Source organism: Nomascus leucogenys, chromosome 10 (assembly GCF_006542625.1).
Source record: "Nomascus leucogenys isolate Asia chromosome 10, Asia_NLE_v1, whole genome shotgun sequence".
In the NCBI taxonomy this organism is placed as follows: Eukaryota; Metazoa; Chordata; class Mammalia; order Primates; family Hylobatidae; genus Nomascus; species Nomascus leucogenys.
The window spans coordinates 25,550,405-25,567,228 of NC_044390.1; the positions used below are offsets into that span (position 1 = coordinate 25,550,405).

The window sequence follows — 16,824 nt, forward strand, 5'->3', positions numbered from 1 at the left end:
TTAAGAGTTTTTGTTTGTTTATGTTTTACCTACTAGTCTCTTTTCAAAAATTTCTCTTCACCCATCCTTTCTTTAATCTTTTTTAAATCATTTCCCTCTCTGTCCACACATCTTTTTTTTTTAACTAAACCCTTGAAAAATTGATTGCAGTAATCATAACACTTCATGCCTAAATATGTCAGTATGTATTTCCTAGTACAAGGCTGTTATCCTTCATTCTCAAAGTAATCACACTTAGGAAATTTAACTTTGGTATAATACTGTTATTTATGTCACTAATAACTAATATACATACCCAGATTTTCCCATTTGTCCTTTGAGTCTGTTTGTTTTTTAAAATCAGGGGTCCACTTGTATTGTAAATTGTGTTTAGTTGCCTTTGAACTTCTTATTTTGTTGCTCGTTTGACATTATTTGCATGAGTTTAAGAACTGATTGGTTTTTAAATCCTCACAGCATTTCTGTTGTGTTGTTAGTCTTGCCAATATTTGGATTTGGCTTTAGGTGGTCAAAATATAGATCTTTCTGAAATCATAAACTACAGAATAAAAAAAAAAAATCCCTGCTGTTAGTAATAATCCTTCTGTCAAATTTCCCAAGCAAGGTAGTAATGTAAATTATTAGTGGTAGAAATGTGTTGGTTTCATTGGTACATAGTTTGAATATTGAGAAACTGTATGAATGACTTATCTTACCTTATATATTCCAAAACTGAGGGCTTCTTGAATTCAGTTAGAACTCATGTTCATATAATAATTATGTATGCTTTAATAAGAAATTCTCTAAAAGCAGTGTGTCTGCAAAATTTTGAAGACTGTTAATCATCCTATAACTAGCGTCACTATAAACTGCTTTAAAGTATATTTTACTTCTAGAACAACCCCCATGTACTTCTTCAGTGAATACTAAATTCATGCCTGCATCTTTTGATCTGTTTAGACTATAAGGTTATCAGAAATTCCATCTCCCTGGAATACCTAGGCAAGAAACTGGCTATCTTTTTTTTTTTTTTTTTTTCTTTCTTTTTGAGACAGAATCTTGCTCTGTCACCCAGGCTGCAGTGCAATGGCAAAATCTTGGCTCATTGCAACATCTGCCTCCCAGGTTTAAGCGAGTCTCCTGTCTCAGCCTGTTGAGTAGCAGGGATCACAGGCACCTCCACCACACCTGGCTAATTATATTTTTAGTTAGAGATGGATTTTCACCATGTTAGCCATGGTGAAACTCCTGATCTTGTGATCCGCCCACCCAAAGTACTGGGGTTACAGGCATGAGCCACTGCACCCAGCACTGGCTCTCTATGTTTTGGGTATTTGGCTAAGTAATCCCTTTCCTACTACAGTCAAATGATTACGGTAAACTTCCTGTGTTCAATTTTCTTTTTCTCACATATAGCCAACATTTATGGCAATTTAGTTCTCAATTTATACCTAATGCCCTAACTGAAAAGAAATACTTTATAACCTCTGTTAGTATAGTGGGCCAGTAATCTCTTTGCTGTAAAAGTTCTTATTCAAAATCACTCTTGATTCTGTAATTAAGCTAATATAATAACATCTTCTAAATTTGTATATTTAGAAACTATTTTATTCTCAGTTTCAAGCACCATAACTTACTTTGAAGATATATCGTTTCTTTGTTCTTAAAGTTTTGTAACCAAATTTTATTCAAAACAATCGTGTAAAAATTTTGCATTTTTTTTGGAGACAGTTTCACTCTTGTCACCCAGGTTGGAGTGCAGTGGCGCAATCTCGGCTCACTGCAACCTCCACCTCCCGGATTCAAGCGATTCTCCTGCCTCAGCCTCCTGAGTAGCTGAATTACAGACACCTGCCACCACACCTAGCTAATTTTTGTATTTTCAATAGAGACGGGGTTTCATCATGTTGGCCAGGTTGGTCTCAAACTCCTGACCTCAGGTGATTCACCCGTCTCGGCCTCCCAAAGTGCTAGGATTACAGGCATGAGCCACCGTGCCTGGCCTGAAAAATTTTTTTTTAATGAAGAGGGAGTCGTCTTTTTTTTTTTTTTTTTTTTTTTTTTTTGAGATGGAGTCTTGCTCTGTTGCCCAGGCTGGAGTGCAGTAGCTCCATCTAGGCTCACTGCAAGCTCCGCCTCCAGGGTTCACGCCATTCTCCTGCCTCAGCCTCCCGAGTAGCTGGGACTACAGGCACCCACCACCACACCTGGCTAATTTTTTGTATTTTTAGTAGAGATGGGGTTTCACTGTGTTAGCCAGGATGGTCTCAATCTCCTGACGTTGTGATCCACCCGCCTCGGCCTCCCAAGGTGCTGGGATTACAGGCGTGAGCCACCGTGCCCAGCCAAAGAGGGAGTCTTATCAATATTGTATGACTTTTAAAACGTGTTATATTCAGTGATTCTTATACTCCTGTATCTGCTTTAATTTAGCATATTAGTATTTTTAAAAATTTTTTCAAGTTTATCTGTAACTTTAGTGACCTAACATACAAATTCCCTTAAACAGATCAATTTCTAATTGCATCTTAAAAGGTTTTGCAATTATCTGTTTTTAGGTTCCCAGTCATGACTTCACTTCTAATATTTAGACAAAGTTATCAAGTTCTCCAGCTTCCTACACTATGTGTGTGTGCACTTGTGTTCATGGCAAGATAGATCACAAAAATGGAAGCACACGAAACAGTTTTACACACTTAATTTATTTTAATAACTTGGGGTAACTATGGTGAAAGGTAGATGTGTTTACTTTAAATGATCTTTCCTTAATTCCTTAACCCTTCCACTGAAATTAAAGAACTGTTTCTGTAGCAATATCAAGCTGATGATTTGTGGAGATGTTATCTATAAAACCATCAGTTTGATTTTGTGCTTAAAATTGTTAACTAACAATAAGTTTATATAAGCCTCTCTAGTCAAAATAAATATTCTTGGGAATCTCTAAAGCAGATTGTCTATTCTTCTATATGGGTGTACATTCCAATAAAATGTAAATGGTATTTTCTTTACTTGATGGTAAAAATTCAGAATTTTTATGGAATTAAGTGTTCTGGTTAATTGAATTCAATGTAATAGCTAATAATTTAACAAAAGACTGCTATGTGCTGTGGGTATATAAAGTATTCCAATCGAAATGTACAGATGTAGCATGATTTAAAAGGAGAAGAAATTATAATTGACTTAAGGTAATAGAATCAGGACATTTTAGATAAATCTTAAAGTAGGTAGTACTCCACCTGAGAGAAGAAGAGCTTATAAAACTTGTTGAAAGGGAGAGAAGAAAAACAATATGAGCAAGTGGGGATAATATAGAATACTTTTGCAGGAAAAATGAATTGTTCCATTTGATTGATTTATAGGGTGCATATATACAAAGTAAACAGGAAAAGTAGAGGCATATTGCAGGATGTCTTCAACTGTAGGGTAACACTTTTATAATTTATTTGATAAGTAGTAGAGAGTCATGGAAGATGTTTGAACAATGCCATGAGAGAATTATTCTTTATAGAATATTATTCTGACAGCACTGTACAGATTTGAAGATGAGAGGCTTATTGAGAAAAAGTTTATTAGAAAGTCATTGAAGTTGCCCACAATGTTAAGAATATGAACTAGAGAAGTGACTCTGGGCTTATAAAGGAGAGGAGATTTAGAGACTTGACCTCTAATTTATGGATGGAGGAAAATGACAGAGAAGGTCTAACATAATTGTGAAGTTTGAAACATAGGAGATTGAAGAGATAACCTTAGTGCCATTAACAGAATTAGGGAACTGAAGAAGAGATGGTTTGGAAGTAAAGGTGTTTTATTTTAGACATACTGAGTTTCAAGTTTTCAGTTATAGTTCTAGATTGTCCACTCTACAGGTAAAATTAGGACTGGAAATTTAGGAGACTGGACTGGAGAATAACACATTTGAGAATAAGCTGACCACAATTAATATTTAGCCTGAGGAAGTAAAGACCCTCCTCCTAATTCCCCAGGAGAAGAAAGTAGAAAGAGAATATGAGAGATCCAAGAGCAGGCTCTGGAAGGGCTAGCACAAGGAAAGTTGTACACAAACACACACACACACACACAGAGCCTGTATAAGGAATATTGTATACACACACACACACACACACACACACACACACACACACACACACACACACACAGAGTCAGTCAGTCAAGAAAAGGAATGGTCAGAGTAAAAAGACAAAGGTCAAGATAGCATCCAGTTAAAAAAAGCCAAAGAAGAGAGTTTAATGGAGGAGGAGGTATAGTTAAGTATTTCAGGAAGGGTTTATTTATGTATCAAGTAAAATTAAAAGTTGCCTTTAGACATATAAAGCAGTACTTAAATCCAAATTCATGTTGGGCAGAGTGGAGGTATATCAGCCATTACAGTGTAACAAATGCCCATTTCAAAATTGATAGTACTGCCTCATTTTTCTCAACTCTAAAATAACAGTAATAGTAGTATTTCATTGGGTAATTATAAGGTTGAAACAGGATAACCCATGTGAAGCACTTAGCTGAGGGTCACACACTAGTAAATATTTGTTAAATGTTAGCTTCAGTTATAACAATAAATGTTATCTGATCTCTGGCTGTTTTATAATGGGGGAAAAATGTTTGTTTCCAGGTTTTTTGTTTGTTTTTGTTTCTGTTTTTTGAGGAGGTGGGAGACCTAATGTGGGTGTTGGCAAACTATGGCTGGTGAGGCAAACCTGGCCTATTACCTGTTTTTGTATAGCAAACTGGTTGGAGAAAAAAATTTAAAAAAAGTCATTGTCCCTAAAGTTTTATTGGTTACAGCCACACTCAATCATTTGCGTATTAATATTATCTGTGTTCCACAAAGCCTAGCATTTACAGTGTAGCCCTATAAACTCACCAATCAATAAGCAGCTGTCTCAGTACCTATCATATTGCACAGAATATTAGAGTTCGCAAACTTTCTTGGTCATTGGAACCCCTAGTGTTTGGTAGGTTTTTTTCACAGTGCCACTGGCGAAAGGAATTGCCTGTTTGTCTCATTAAGTAGTTCGATGCAAGTGTGATCAAAATGGCAGTTTGTGCAGTGTCTGTGAGATGTCACTGTGCTTCTCTCAAAACTAAAATATTCTACAGAGCCCCCCGTGATTTTGTTGTGACACTCTGGAGCACTTTGGTGCACATTTTAGGAACTGAGGAATGCTTAGACCCTATTGATAGCAATTCATTACTGGAAGTACCAGAGGTATATCTTTATAACAGTTTTGTCCATGAAGTGGCCCTCGAGCATCATCATGGGAGCTTTAACAAGCCCTGTTAACCTGCTTATTATAGCAAATGTTGGCAATAGATATGAAAGAAATGATTTTTAAAAAATTATTAATACCCTATGCTTGTGGCAACTAGTTAGTTGCTGTATTCACCAATCTATATAGTTAACTGTGGTTGAGTATAGAAATTCTAGAAGTGAAGTTGATGAAGTGATCTAAAGATAACAGAGGTTGCATTTTTAGGGTTGTTGGAAAGCCCTTAAAACAGCATAAATATTTGTACGTAAAATTAGTTTTTATTACAGTTGAAATAGTTAATGTTTGGTGGGGAAATCAGTAAATTTAAGGCTGTGATGTTAAAAAATGTATTATAATTGGAAAAATATCAGTTACTAGTGTTTGTTGATTATATTGGACATAAAATTTTTTAACCAGAGTGTATACATGGATTAAAAACAAAATTCATGTGCAGTAGTTTGTTCAGTCACATGCTATATTATCTACTCTATATGCCTTTAATTGCTTTAGAAGTTTATTAGATTTTTTTCAGATTATCTCATGCTAAAACTAGAACTTGTTCCCAGTGACTTTTAAAGATTGGATCATTACCCAATTATTGGGGTTTAATTTATTATAAAATTATTTTAAAATGAAGAAAATATTTTTTGTTCATAACTTCCCTTTTCTGTTTTCATGCTTTCAATCTTTATCTCTTTACCTGTCTTATTTTAATTGGCTTTAGTATGATTTCATTGCTCCTATCATGCCTGTCGTGGAATCAGTAGATCCTGCATCATGGAGGCAGGGCTTGCGCAAAACTGGCATTGTTCTTGTGCCCAGTAAGGGTGAAAAATCTATGGTGAGGCATTTCTATGTGCAAGAATTTATATTAGGTTACAACATAACAAGTTTAATATAAATTGGTTCCAAAGATGCATGGTTTTAAGTCCTTATGGTGTGCTCATTTCTGTTTTCTGTATTTGCATCATAATTTTTCTGTGTGATATAAAGTGTGTAGTGTGTTTTCTCAAGTCTAACCCCTAGGAAGGTAGTCTATTTCTTTAAAATTTTTAGATATTTACATTTTTTACTAAGACATTAACCTATTTAGTAAGTGTTTTATCCTGAAACTGTAAACCATAATTTTAAATATATTATCTGTAACATTATTGTTTCCAATTTAAGGACTGATCAGCTTTAAAAATTCTTTTTTCTTTTCCTAAAAAACAAAATAAACACAGTTTCCAACCACAGCTACAAAAATTTCTCCCAAAGAAGAAGAGAGGAAAGATGAGTCTCCTGCAACTTGGAGGTTAGGACTTAGAAAGACGGGCAGCTATGGTGCACTTGCTGAAATCACAGCATCTAAAGAGGGTCAGAAAGAAAAAGATACTGCAGGTGTTACACGTTCAGCTTCAAGTCCCAGACTTTCCTCCTCTTTGGATAATAAAGAAAAGGTAATCTATTTCACAGTCTGGTTTCTATGAAGACTCTTATGGTTTCTTTTCCAGGAACATTAAATCTGGTAGATTTTCTGCTAGTTATCTTTAGATCTAGGTATCAAGTTAATTAACCTTAATGAATTATGTAAGACAAATGTAATTTATACAGAATTATAAATACTGGAAAGATCAGATGTATTTGCCTAAAACATAAATTATGGGACTATACTCCGTTAAAGGAATCTATTATCTTACTTGAGAATTTATAATAGAACTGTATTAAGGAGCAGGCTTATTTTGTTTATTATGATTCAAGAAGCTTTCTGAAGTTTAAAAAACATAGGAACACATTTATTCTAGAATGTTAGTATACTCATAAGTTACATTTATTCAGTATCTGAAAAAAAATGCCAGATTTTTCATCTACCATATTACAAGCAACTTTGTCTTAATGAGTAAATTTAATAACTCTATTTTGAGAGGTGGTATTAATACTGCATTATATAGGATGTACCACGTTTATTCAATACCAGTGTTTCTACAGCATATTCAGTGCTTGGACTGTTTTTTGCCTATACAGTTTTCTTTCTCTACTTAGAAATGTTTCCTTGTATCAGAAATTCAGATGAAATTTCTCATCAAGTAATTCTAATATTTTTGCTTTTTTATCAATTTATTGTGCAGTTGGTTTCCAGGTATTTTATGCCAGCTTACTAGGAATGTATCAGAGTGTCATTGTCACTACACACTCTTAGCCATATTTGGATAAATATAATTTAAATAATATTTGTTTTGACTATTTTGATTTATTTGAGAGCATTGATCATCAAGGTTCTAAATAGCTTGTATAATATAAATGCTTGAGACCTCTCAGTGAACCATATTTGAAAGTTTATTTCTCTGAAAGAAATAAAGATATTTCAGCTTATGACACAGTATTTAATCTGTTATGGAAGTTTTAGAAAAAGTCATTAAAATCTGGAGAAATTTTTTTCCTTTCTTAGGAGAATATTATCTGATTCTGGGCTAAAAGGGGAAAAAAACTAATTTCAACAGGCTGATTATTGATTGACATTAATTTTAGAGTTTAGCTAGGAATTGTTGAAATACTGTAAACTATGATAGCTATGTAATTATACATTATTGAATAACCTTTTCTTAATACTTTTAGCATTGCCTATAGTTAGTACACAAATTAATTTTTACTTATTTTTTTCCCTGTTGTGTAGGAGAAGGATAGTAAAGGAACTAGGCTTGCATATGTTGCACCTACAATACCAAGACGACTAGCCAGTACATCTGACATTGAAGAGAAAGAAAACAGGTGAGTTTATTTTGATTTCCTTTATGCATTCACCATAAAATCTTTATTATCTAGCATTAGAGTTAATACATGAGCATTGTAATTATGTGCGGATATGTATTGTGGGAAGAGATGGAGGATATTCCTGAAGGAGTAAATACCAGGTACATAGTCCTGAGGAGGTGCAGGCTTGGTATGTTCATGAAATAATAGCAAAGAATATGTGGCTGGAACAGAGTAAGGGGAAAGTGGGAGGAGATAAGGTCACGAACTAGTACGAGTTCTCTAAATATTTGGAACATTTAGGAAAGGGGAAAGAAGAAGGGAAGGAAAGCCCTTACTTAATCATTTTAGTTTGTTTTAAATATTTTTGTTTAAATATTGTTTAAATATTTTCGTTTGTTTCTTCCTGTTTTTCAGCTTATAGAATTTGATTTTTTTTTTTTTTGAGACAGCGTCTCGCTCTGTCACCCATGCTGGAGTGCAGTGGCGCAATCTCGGCTCACTGCAACCTCCACCTCTTGGGTTCAAGTAGTTCTCTGCCTCAGCCTCTCGAGTAGCTGGGATTACAGGCACCTGCCACCATGCCTGGCTAATTTTTTTATTTTTAGTAGAGACGGGGTTTCACCATCTTGGCCAGGCTGGTCTTGAACTTCTGACCTCGTGACCCACCCGCCTCAGCATCTCAAAGTGCTGGGTTACAGGTGTGAGCCACTGCGCCCGGCCAATAACTTTTTAATATACTTGTAATCATGTTATAATATCTAATTTTTTATTTTTTTCCCCTAAGCTCTCATAAGCAGTCTTATATGTTAATATATATTTTTAATAAGCATTGTTTTTTTATCGGCACATAACATACTATAAAGTAGATCTTCTGCGGTTAAGCGTCTCCCCTACTTTATATTTTGTGATCCAAAAGCATATTTCTATAAATATCTGAATTTTCCCCCATACTTAGGGGAAAAATTACACCTTAGGGTATAATCTTAGTACTGAAATTACTTTATCTTCTTGATAAGTATTCCCAAGTGTCCTCCCAAAGGTTTTTTCTAGTTTCAGCTTATACTAATATTTACTAGTGTACAGCTTTCTTAATCCTATTTTAAAATTATCTACCAGAATCTGAAGGGTGTTCTTTTAACAGAGATTCTTCAAGTTTGCGAACAAGTAGTTCATATACAAGGAGAAAATGGGAAGATGATCTTAAAAAAAATAGCTCAATTAATGAAGGATCAACTTATCATAAAAGGTAATAATATTATTCTTAAGTGTTTTCTGTGTATTCATTTATAAAAATATGAGGCAATTTGTTTGGAGCCCTCAGTTTAACATCATTTTAAACAAATATGTTTTTATTACGTATGAGTTTTTGTTGTTTAAAACTTACTCTAAACACAGGATATATATTTAAAGATAGGTGATAATTTGTTCTTATGCCTATTATATAATTAAGCTTCAAATATTATGAAATATTTTTTAGATCGTTACATATTTAAAAGGAACTCCTTTAGAAGGAACTCCTTGACTAGAACAACTTAAACAGGCCGGTGTCTTAATGGATCTAGTTGTCATTGTTGATCTGGAAAGATTTGCCTTGCCCTACAACTCAGAGCTATGGAAATGCCTTCAATTGGAATGTTGGTAATATAATATTGAAGAGGAAAAAAAGCCCTATAAACAATTTCTTTACTAAAAGCAACCAAAAAGAAGAATAAGATGTGAACAAGTATCATGTAGGCATTGCTTACTTCCGAGGTATCTGACCCATTGCTGAAATAATTTTCTTCAAAAAAATGTCAACGTCTTGTTTTCCCTGGGTAATACAAAACCAAAGTGTGTTTTTCAGGCTCAGCCTGGCATGACCATATGGTGTGGAATAGTTTCAAAAATGTGAAATATCAGATCATCTTTGTCTTGTTGAGAAAGTTGGGAGGAGGCACTAAAATGATACACTACCGAATTAGTGAAATCGTCTAAACTCTAGCAAGTTGTAGATGCAACTCTTGGTGCTGGAGCTGGTGGTGTATTTAGGAACACAGTTTTTAAATTTTTTTTCTAGCCTTGTAATTTGTATAATGTATAGACATTAACTATAGAATACACATACAAACACATCCTATATAGATATGACTCTTTTGTTTAGTTGCTCCTTTGGTAGAAGACAAGATGATTTGATTAGTTCTAGTGTTCCAAGCACCACATCAACACCAACAGTTACCTCTGCAGCTGGGCTTCAGAAAAGCCTGCTTTCCAGCACAAGCACTACTACAAAGATTACAACGGGTTCTTCCTCAGCAGGCACACAAAGCAGGTAAGTCACAGATACATTTTGTGCTCAGGTCTACTGTGTGCTTATGTATGTGCATGCGTTTTTGTTTAGAAGATTGTGGGGCTCTGGATTTTTTCATTTATCTTGTTAAATTTATTTGCAGACAAAAATTGGTTCCAAAATGAGGCAATTATGCATGTCTGGGGGAAATTTTAAGTTCCTGAACTATGAACTTTCCTTGAATTAGACTGCTTAAAATGTAAATTTCTCTCTTTGACAACTCTGGGTGAGCTTTTTGGTTCATAATTTAAGGATGTCTCACCTTGCGTTTTAAAAAAATCCATCCCTGTAGTCATGTGTTTTCAGCTGCTAGAAAGTGCTTTCATTGTTTAGCTGTTTTCCTTTTCTCTTTTTTGTGTTGCTGCTTATGATGCTATAGTACCTCAAATCGTTTGTGGGCTGAGGATAGTACTGAAAAAGAAAAGGACAGTATTCCTACAGCAGTGACCATTCCTGTTGCTCCAACTGTTGTGAATGCTGCAGCTTCTACCACAACCCTGACTACAACTACTGCTGGCACTGTCTCCTCCACAACAGAGGTCAGGGAGAGACGCAGGTGTGTAAAGGTCATAACAGTACTGCTGATATATCTTGCCCAGTGATCAAAGTTGTTTTTTGTTTTAAAAAAGCTCTTGTGAGGTTGATGCCCATCTCTCCAGTAGACTAATAAATGAAATACCCTGTCAGCTCAGAACTATGTAAATTGATATAACTAGCAATTATTTATATTTAGGCTTTGTGACTCACCTCTGACAGAATTAATGTTTTTTTGTTTAAAGTCAGTGAGCAAGACAGTTTTCTTAAACATTTTAGTTTCTAAGGTGGTTTTATTTCAAAAAAATTTTTTTGATGAAGAACTGAAAACACCACATACTTAGGGAAAATTAGATGAAACATGACAAAACAGGTTTTATCATTCTTCTCATTGTTTCCTCCCATTATTAAGAAATTTGAAGGATGTTGAACTGTTTTGTTCCTGTTGATTTGGAGAATTTCTTCTCTTGGTAAGGAAAGACTTCTGTGCATAAGTGTAAGCCAAATAATTTTGAGTATGTTGAATACATTCATTTAGTTTTATCTCTGATACATAGAAAGCACTTATTATTTAGATTTTTTCAAAGAGTCTGAATTTATTTTGTGTGCTTAAATATTTTTAAAAGATTGCTCACTTCTTTCTGTTGCCGCCTATTGGCATGGAATCATAGATGTACAAAGGAGCTTACTAACTATCTTTTGGGATTTCCTTGCTTTACCGAAGGAAACTGAGACCCAGAGATAATATGTGACTATTTTACTTTTGTATGGTTTATTGGTGTGAGGGCTGAGGCTAGCCCCAAGATTGCAGAAAAAGAAGTTCAGTTCTTTCTGCTATATTATGCATAATCCCTAGCTTTTTTTTTCCCTCTTAAAAAAAAATAAAACCTTAGGAAACCAAATGTCAGCTTGATTTTTATATTTTATTCTTGCAAAATTAAATTAACTATGTAACTAATTTTTTTTTTTTACTAAAATACTGACCAGATTAACTTTGTTTTCTTTCTGTCACGTAGTAGTTACATACAGAGTTCTTTTTCTCTGTTGCCTAGTGAAGTGCCTGGCCTGTAGTAGTAATGGCCTCACAGTAATATTTGTGTTTGAATATATGAAAAGTAATAAGTTAGTGTTAACTTTTTCTTCTATTATTGCATCTTTAGTTTTTGCCTATATTTAGGTTTTGTTTCTATTTCTATGGTGAAATTTAGTGGTACTTTTATAATGCCACTGCAAGTGGTTAGTGTTTTGTGATTTGAGTACCAGTATAGGTCATACTATATTTTAATTATCTTCCCTTTTTTCCTATAAACTTAAGTCAGTTTTAGGTTGTTGTAGTGCTTCTCAGTAAGACCACAGAGCCAACAGAAATTAGTATCCATCATTTAATCAAACTTAAATAAGTTTGAGGGCTTTGCTTTTTTTGGTGGTGGGGTTGAGAGGGATTATTGAAAGGAAGAAGGATCAGAAGTTCTTGGTTTCTTACTCCTTACTCTGCCTTGATTCTTAAGGTTAGAATTATCTTTGAGTCAGAAACTCTCCTGTTAAATCAGGTGTTTGATTTATATTATTTTTAACTTCTAGAATCTTTTCTATCTCTAGCATAGAGATTCAGTGCTTTTGAAAATTTCTCCAGTGACAAAACCTAATAAATGTCTCCCCAGAATCCTCAGTTGTTTCAGAACAAATTATGATTCTTAACCCACAGATTGTTTATTCTGCTAAAGAGAATTGAGTTTTGACTTTTAGAATTAGTCCTAATTAGTTTTAATGGAAGACACTGAAGATTGAAAATTAAATGCTTGGATATATTTTTAAACACAACAGATTCTAATTGCATAAGAAAAAAATGTGTCTGGCGACATTTTTTCTGGTCTGTATTATAGAGGTTTTTTGTTTGTCTTACCTTGTTTCAATGATGTTTGCAGTGATATTAATGTTTGTGTTTTGTTCATGTGAAATAATTGTTTGCAATCTTGAATACATTGTTGGCCTCTTTGTCTTTTATTTAAATTTTGTCAATGGTTCTGAAATGTGTATGATTTAAAATTTGCCTAAAAAATGTATAAATGGTGATTTGAGAATATACTGTAGCTAAAACAAAAAAAGTCAACACAGGTATACCCTTTGGGTTGCTCAGAAAATGGTAAGCATATAAGGAATAAAATTATATACCCTGTATAGTTCTAAGAAAGAAATGCAGTAGGTCAGTGTGATACAGCAATGATAAAGGCAACAATGGGGTTAGGTGGGTATATTCTATCATCTTTTAATGATCAGCTCTTTGCAATTAAAAGTACATAAAATAATATAAGTTATTTTTCTTCTCTACATCGTATTCTTAGAGGTCTGCTCTAGATAGGTACCCCAAAGGAGGAGAAAGGAACTGAATATTAGATGGTAATTATCAAATAAAGGAAATGTGTTTATATTACAAATTGATAAGCTTTATTTTTATGCTAATTTGGGATGAATGTCATATGGAAAATTAAAATTATCTGCAGGTGCAGACTTTATGTCTTTTAGTTAGTAACTTTTATCCCCCTAACCTTCATATGTGAAACCAGATATGATAGATTTATTGACTTTCGTGGAAATTTCAAACTATTGAAAAGGAATCCAGGCTCATTGGGAGAGAGTGTAACGGTTGATAGTACTATTTGCCATGGTACTAAAAAAGAGCCAAGTGTCAATGCAAGTTTCTCTGTTAGACACTAAATATGAAACATTTGACTGTAGTCAAATTTGACAGTAGTTCACGTTCATATTTAGTTTCAGAGCAGCTCATGAAATGCTAAAGTGATAGCATGCACCCTATCTGTCTTGCTATGAACTTCTTTTTTCCAAGACAGGATCTCTGTCACCCAGGCTGTAGTGTGGTGGTGTGATGATAGCTTCTGCAGCCATGACCTCCTGGGCTCAAGTGATCCTCTCACCTCAGCCTCCTGAGTAGCTGGGACTACAGGTGTGCCATCACACCCAGCTAATTTTTTAAATTTTTGTAGAGATGGAGTCTCGCTATGTTGCCTAGGCTGGTCTCAAAATCCTGGCCTCAAGCAGTCCTCCCACCTTGACCTCCCAACGTGCTGGAATACAGGCATGAGCTACTGTTCCCAGCCTGCTATAAGCTTTGTTTAACCAGATTAACTATCACATTTAGGTTTCATCTCCTTTTATTTTTTCTTCTCTTCCTTTGGTAGAAGTCCAAAAAGTAATAACTTGCATAGGGCCAGTAGGTACATAAATTAAATGAATGAATGGAAAAAATAGCCATTGGACATTTTCCAGGCTGATATTCTTAGGAGCACTTTTCTGTATTTACTGGATATGCCACAAAATGGGTCGGGGTGGAGGATTCTCTATTTAAATGGTCTTAGGAAGTACTGAGTTAAGCCAAGTTAATACAGGTTACATCTCTCATTGTATCACAGACCTTTCAATATGTTGTTGTGATTTTCCTAGAGAAGGTTAGAATGTGTAGCATTTCCCTAATTTATGCAATCATTTTCTATAACAAGCCCCTCTTTTATCCCAGAATTAATGTTTCTTAAATTTTAATAAGATTATTAGTTATTCTCTTATTCCTTTTGAATTACTTGTCCCAGGAAACTCACTATAATAGTTACAAAAACATGGTATTTGTTATATCTAAATAAAATTAAAGTCAAAGTATAATAGTGATGGAATTTTCATCTTAATATAAGTATGTTGGATGTCCCATTCAAGTAAAACTCCCTCTTGTGAATTTCTTGACTTAGCTACAAATGTAATTATGTAGAAACAGCAAGAAGAACCAGTTTTCTGAACTAATTTTAAGCAATAAGTAAGAGTTAATTGATGAAATTGAGGCAACTAAGATCTTGCATGAGAAATTACCTGGTCATCTTAGGGTTAATTATCTAAGGAGGTGAATGCTGAGAATAGTGTCATATATTCTAGTTTTAGAGAAACAGATTCCAAAAACTTCAGGGTTGTAGAAAGAAATATGATTTCCTTATATATATAAAAGGAATGAGGGCTCTCTTAAAACAGTTTTGAAAAAATGGTAGATGATTCTAAGGATGTTTGAAGATGTGCTATACCCGCTGAACTGAGAGCTTTAAAGGACACAGAGAAAAGGCATAAAACTCACAGTAAATTCAGAGGTTTGTTATGATTGTATGAATAGTGTTAGGCTAAAAAAATGAATTACAAATTGAGAAGAATGTTAAAGCTAACAAAAGAAAGAGCCTTTTTTTTTTTTTTTTTTGAGACAGGGTTTTGCTCTAGTTGCCCAGGCTGGAGTGCAATGGCGCAATCTCAGCTCACTGCAACCTCCACCTCCCGGGTTCAAGCAGTTCTCCTGCCTCAGCCTCCTGAGTAGCTAGGATTACAGGCATGCGCCTCCACGCCCGGCTAATTTTGTATTTTTAAGAGAGATAGGGTTTCTCCATGTTGGTCAGGCTGGTCTCAAACTCCTGACCTCAGGTGATCCACCTGCCTCGGCCTCCCAAACTACTGAGATTACAGGCATGAGCCACCGTGCCCAGCCAAGAAAGAGCCTTTTTTAAAAGTAGCATTTGAGCCGGGCGCGGTGGCTCATGCCTGTAATCCCAGCACTTTGGGAGGCTGAGGTGGGCGGATCACGAGGTCAGGAGATCGAGACCATCCTGGCTAACAGGGTGAAACCCCGTCTCTACTAAAAATACAAAAAATTAGCCAGGTGTGGTGGCAGGCACCTGTAGTCCCAACTACTCGGGAGGCTGAGGCAGGAGAATGGCGTGAACCCAGGAGGCAGAGCTTGCAGTGAGCCGAGATCGCGCCACTGCACTCTAGCCTAGGCGACAGAGCGAGACTCCGTCTCAAAAAAAAAAAAAAAAAAAAAAAATAGCATTTGAAAAAAGAAAACTCACTAGATCATTGCCTGGGGTTTTGAGAGGGGGATACATGGAATAAACTTAATAAATTTAAACAGCATAGAAGATAGAGATGCAGTTGACCCTTGAACAATGCAAGGGTTAGGGGTGCTAACTCCCTGTTTAGTCAAAAATTTGCATATAACTTTTGAGTTCCCCAAGTCTAAATTAATAGCCTACCATTGACTGCAAGCCTTACCAATAACATAAACAGTTGATTAGCACATCTATTGTATGTTACATATATTATATACTGTATTCTTACTATAAAGCTAGCTAGAGAAAAGAATGTTATTAAGATAATCATAAGGAAGAAAAATATATTTACTACTCATTAAGTGGAAGTGGGTCATCATTAAGATCAGAATTCTCTTTGTCCTCACATTGAAGAGGAAGAGGAGGGATTGGGCTTACTATCTCAGAGGTGGTGGAGGTGGAAGGAGGCAGAGGCACACTTGGTGTAACTTTCATATAAGTGGACCTGCACAGTTCAAACTTGTGTTGTTCAGCAGTCAACTGTACTCTACTTCTGTAAGTGTTCTCTGAGAAATGTGAGCTAGGTGGTGTAATTCAATGAAGCGTTAATGATTGAACTTCCCAAGAAATATTGATTATCAGAGGAAAGTCTTTATGTTGTGTTGCAGGGCTCTGTCATATCTTTGCTTGTTTGACTCTTTAATTATTTACCTTTTTTTTTTTGAGTCTCAACTCTGTCACCCAGGCTGCGGGGTGGTACAATCTCAGCTCACTGCAGCCTTGATCTCTAGGCTCAGGTGATCCTCTCATCTCAGCCTCCTGAGTAACTACAGGCAATGTACCACATGCCTGGCTAATTTTTCTATTTTTTTGTAGCGACAGGTTTCCTCGTGTTTCCCAGGCTGGGCTCGAATTCCTGGGCTCAAGCAGTCAGCCTGCTTCAGCCTTCCAATGTGCTGGAATTACAGGCATGACCCACCACACCCAGCCTTACTTAACTTTTGACACAGATTACATGCTATTGAAAAGGTGCATACCTCGTGACAAGAGGAAACATAGGCTTAAATTTATAAGAAGAAATTTAGTGAAGATAAATGCCAAGTCCTGTTCTTTATAT

The 16,824-nt window shown here is 35.2% G+C and overlaps 1 protein-coding gene across 2 annotated transcripts in view; it reads left to right on the top strand.

Moving 5' to 3' along the window:
* Positions 1-16,824, top strand: part of PPP1R12A (protein phosphatase 1 regulatory subunit 12A) — a 161,438-nt gene that overhangs the window by 118,281 nt on the left and 26,333 nt on the right. The window contains exons 10-14 of one of the 2 annotated variants that reach the window (XM_003259586.3): positions 6,470-6,685; positions 7,900-7,994; positions 9,121-9,225; positions 10,120-10,287; positions 10,685-10,861. In XM_003259586.3, the coding sequence (XP_003259634.1) occupies positions 6,470-6,685; positions 7,900-7,994; positions 9,121-9,225; positions 10,120-10,287; positions 10,685-10,861 (761 nt within the window). The remainder of the gene's footprint in view (positions 1-6,469; positions 6,686-7,899; positions 7,995-9,120; positions 9,226-10,119; positions 10,288-10,684; positions 10,862-16,824) is intronic. The other variant, XM_012500121.2, reaches the window with a different exon arrangement.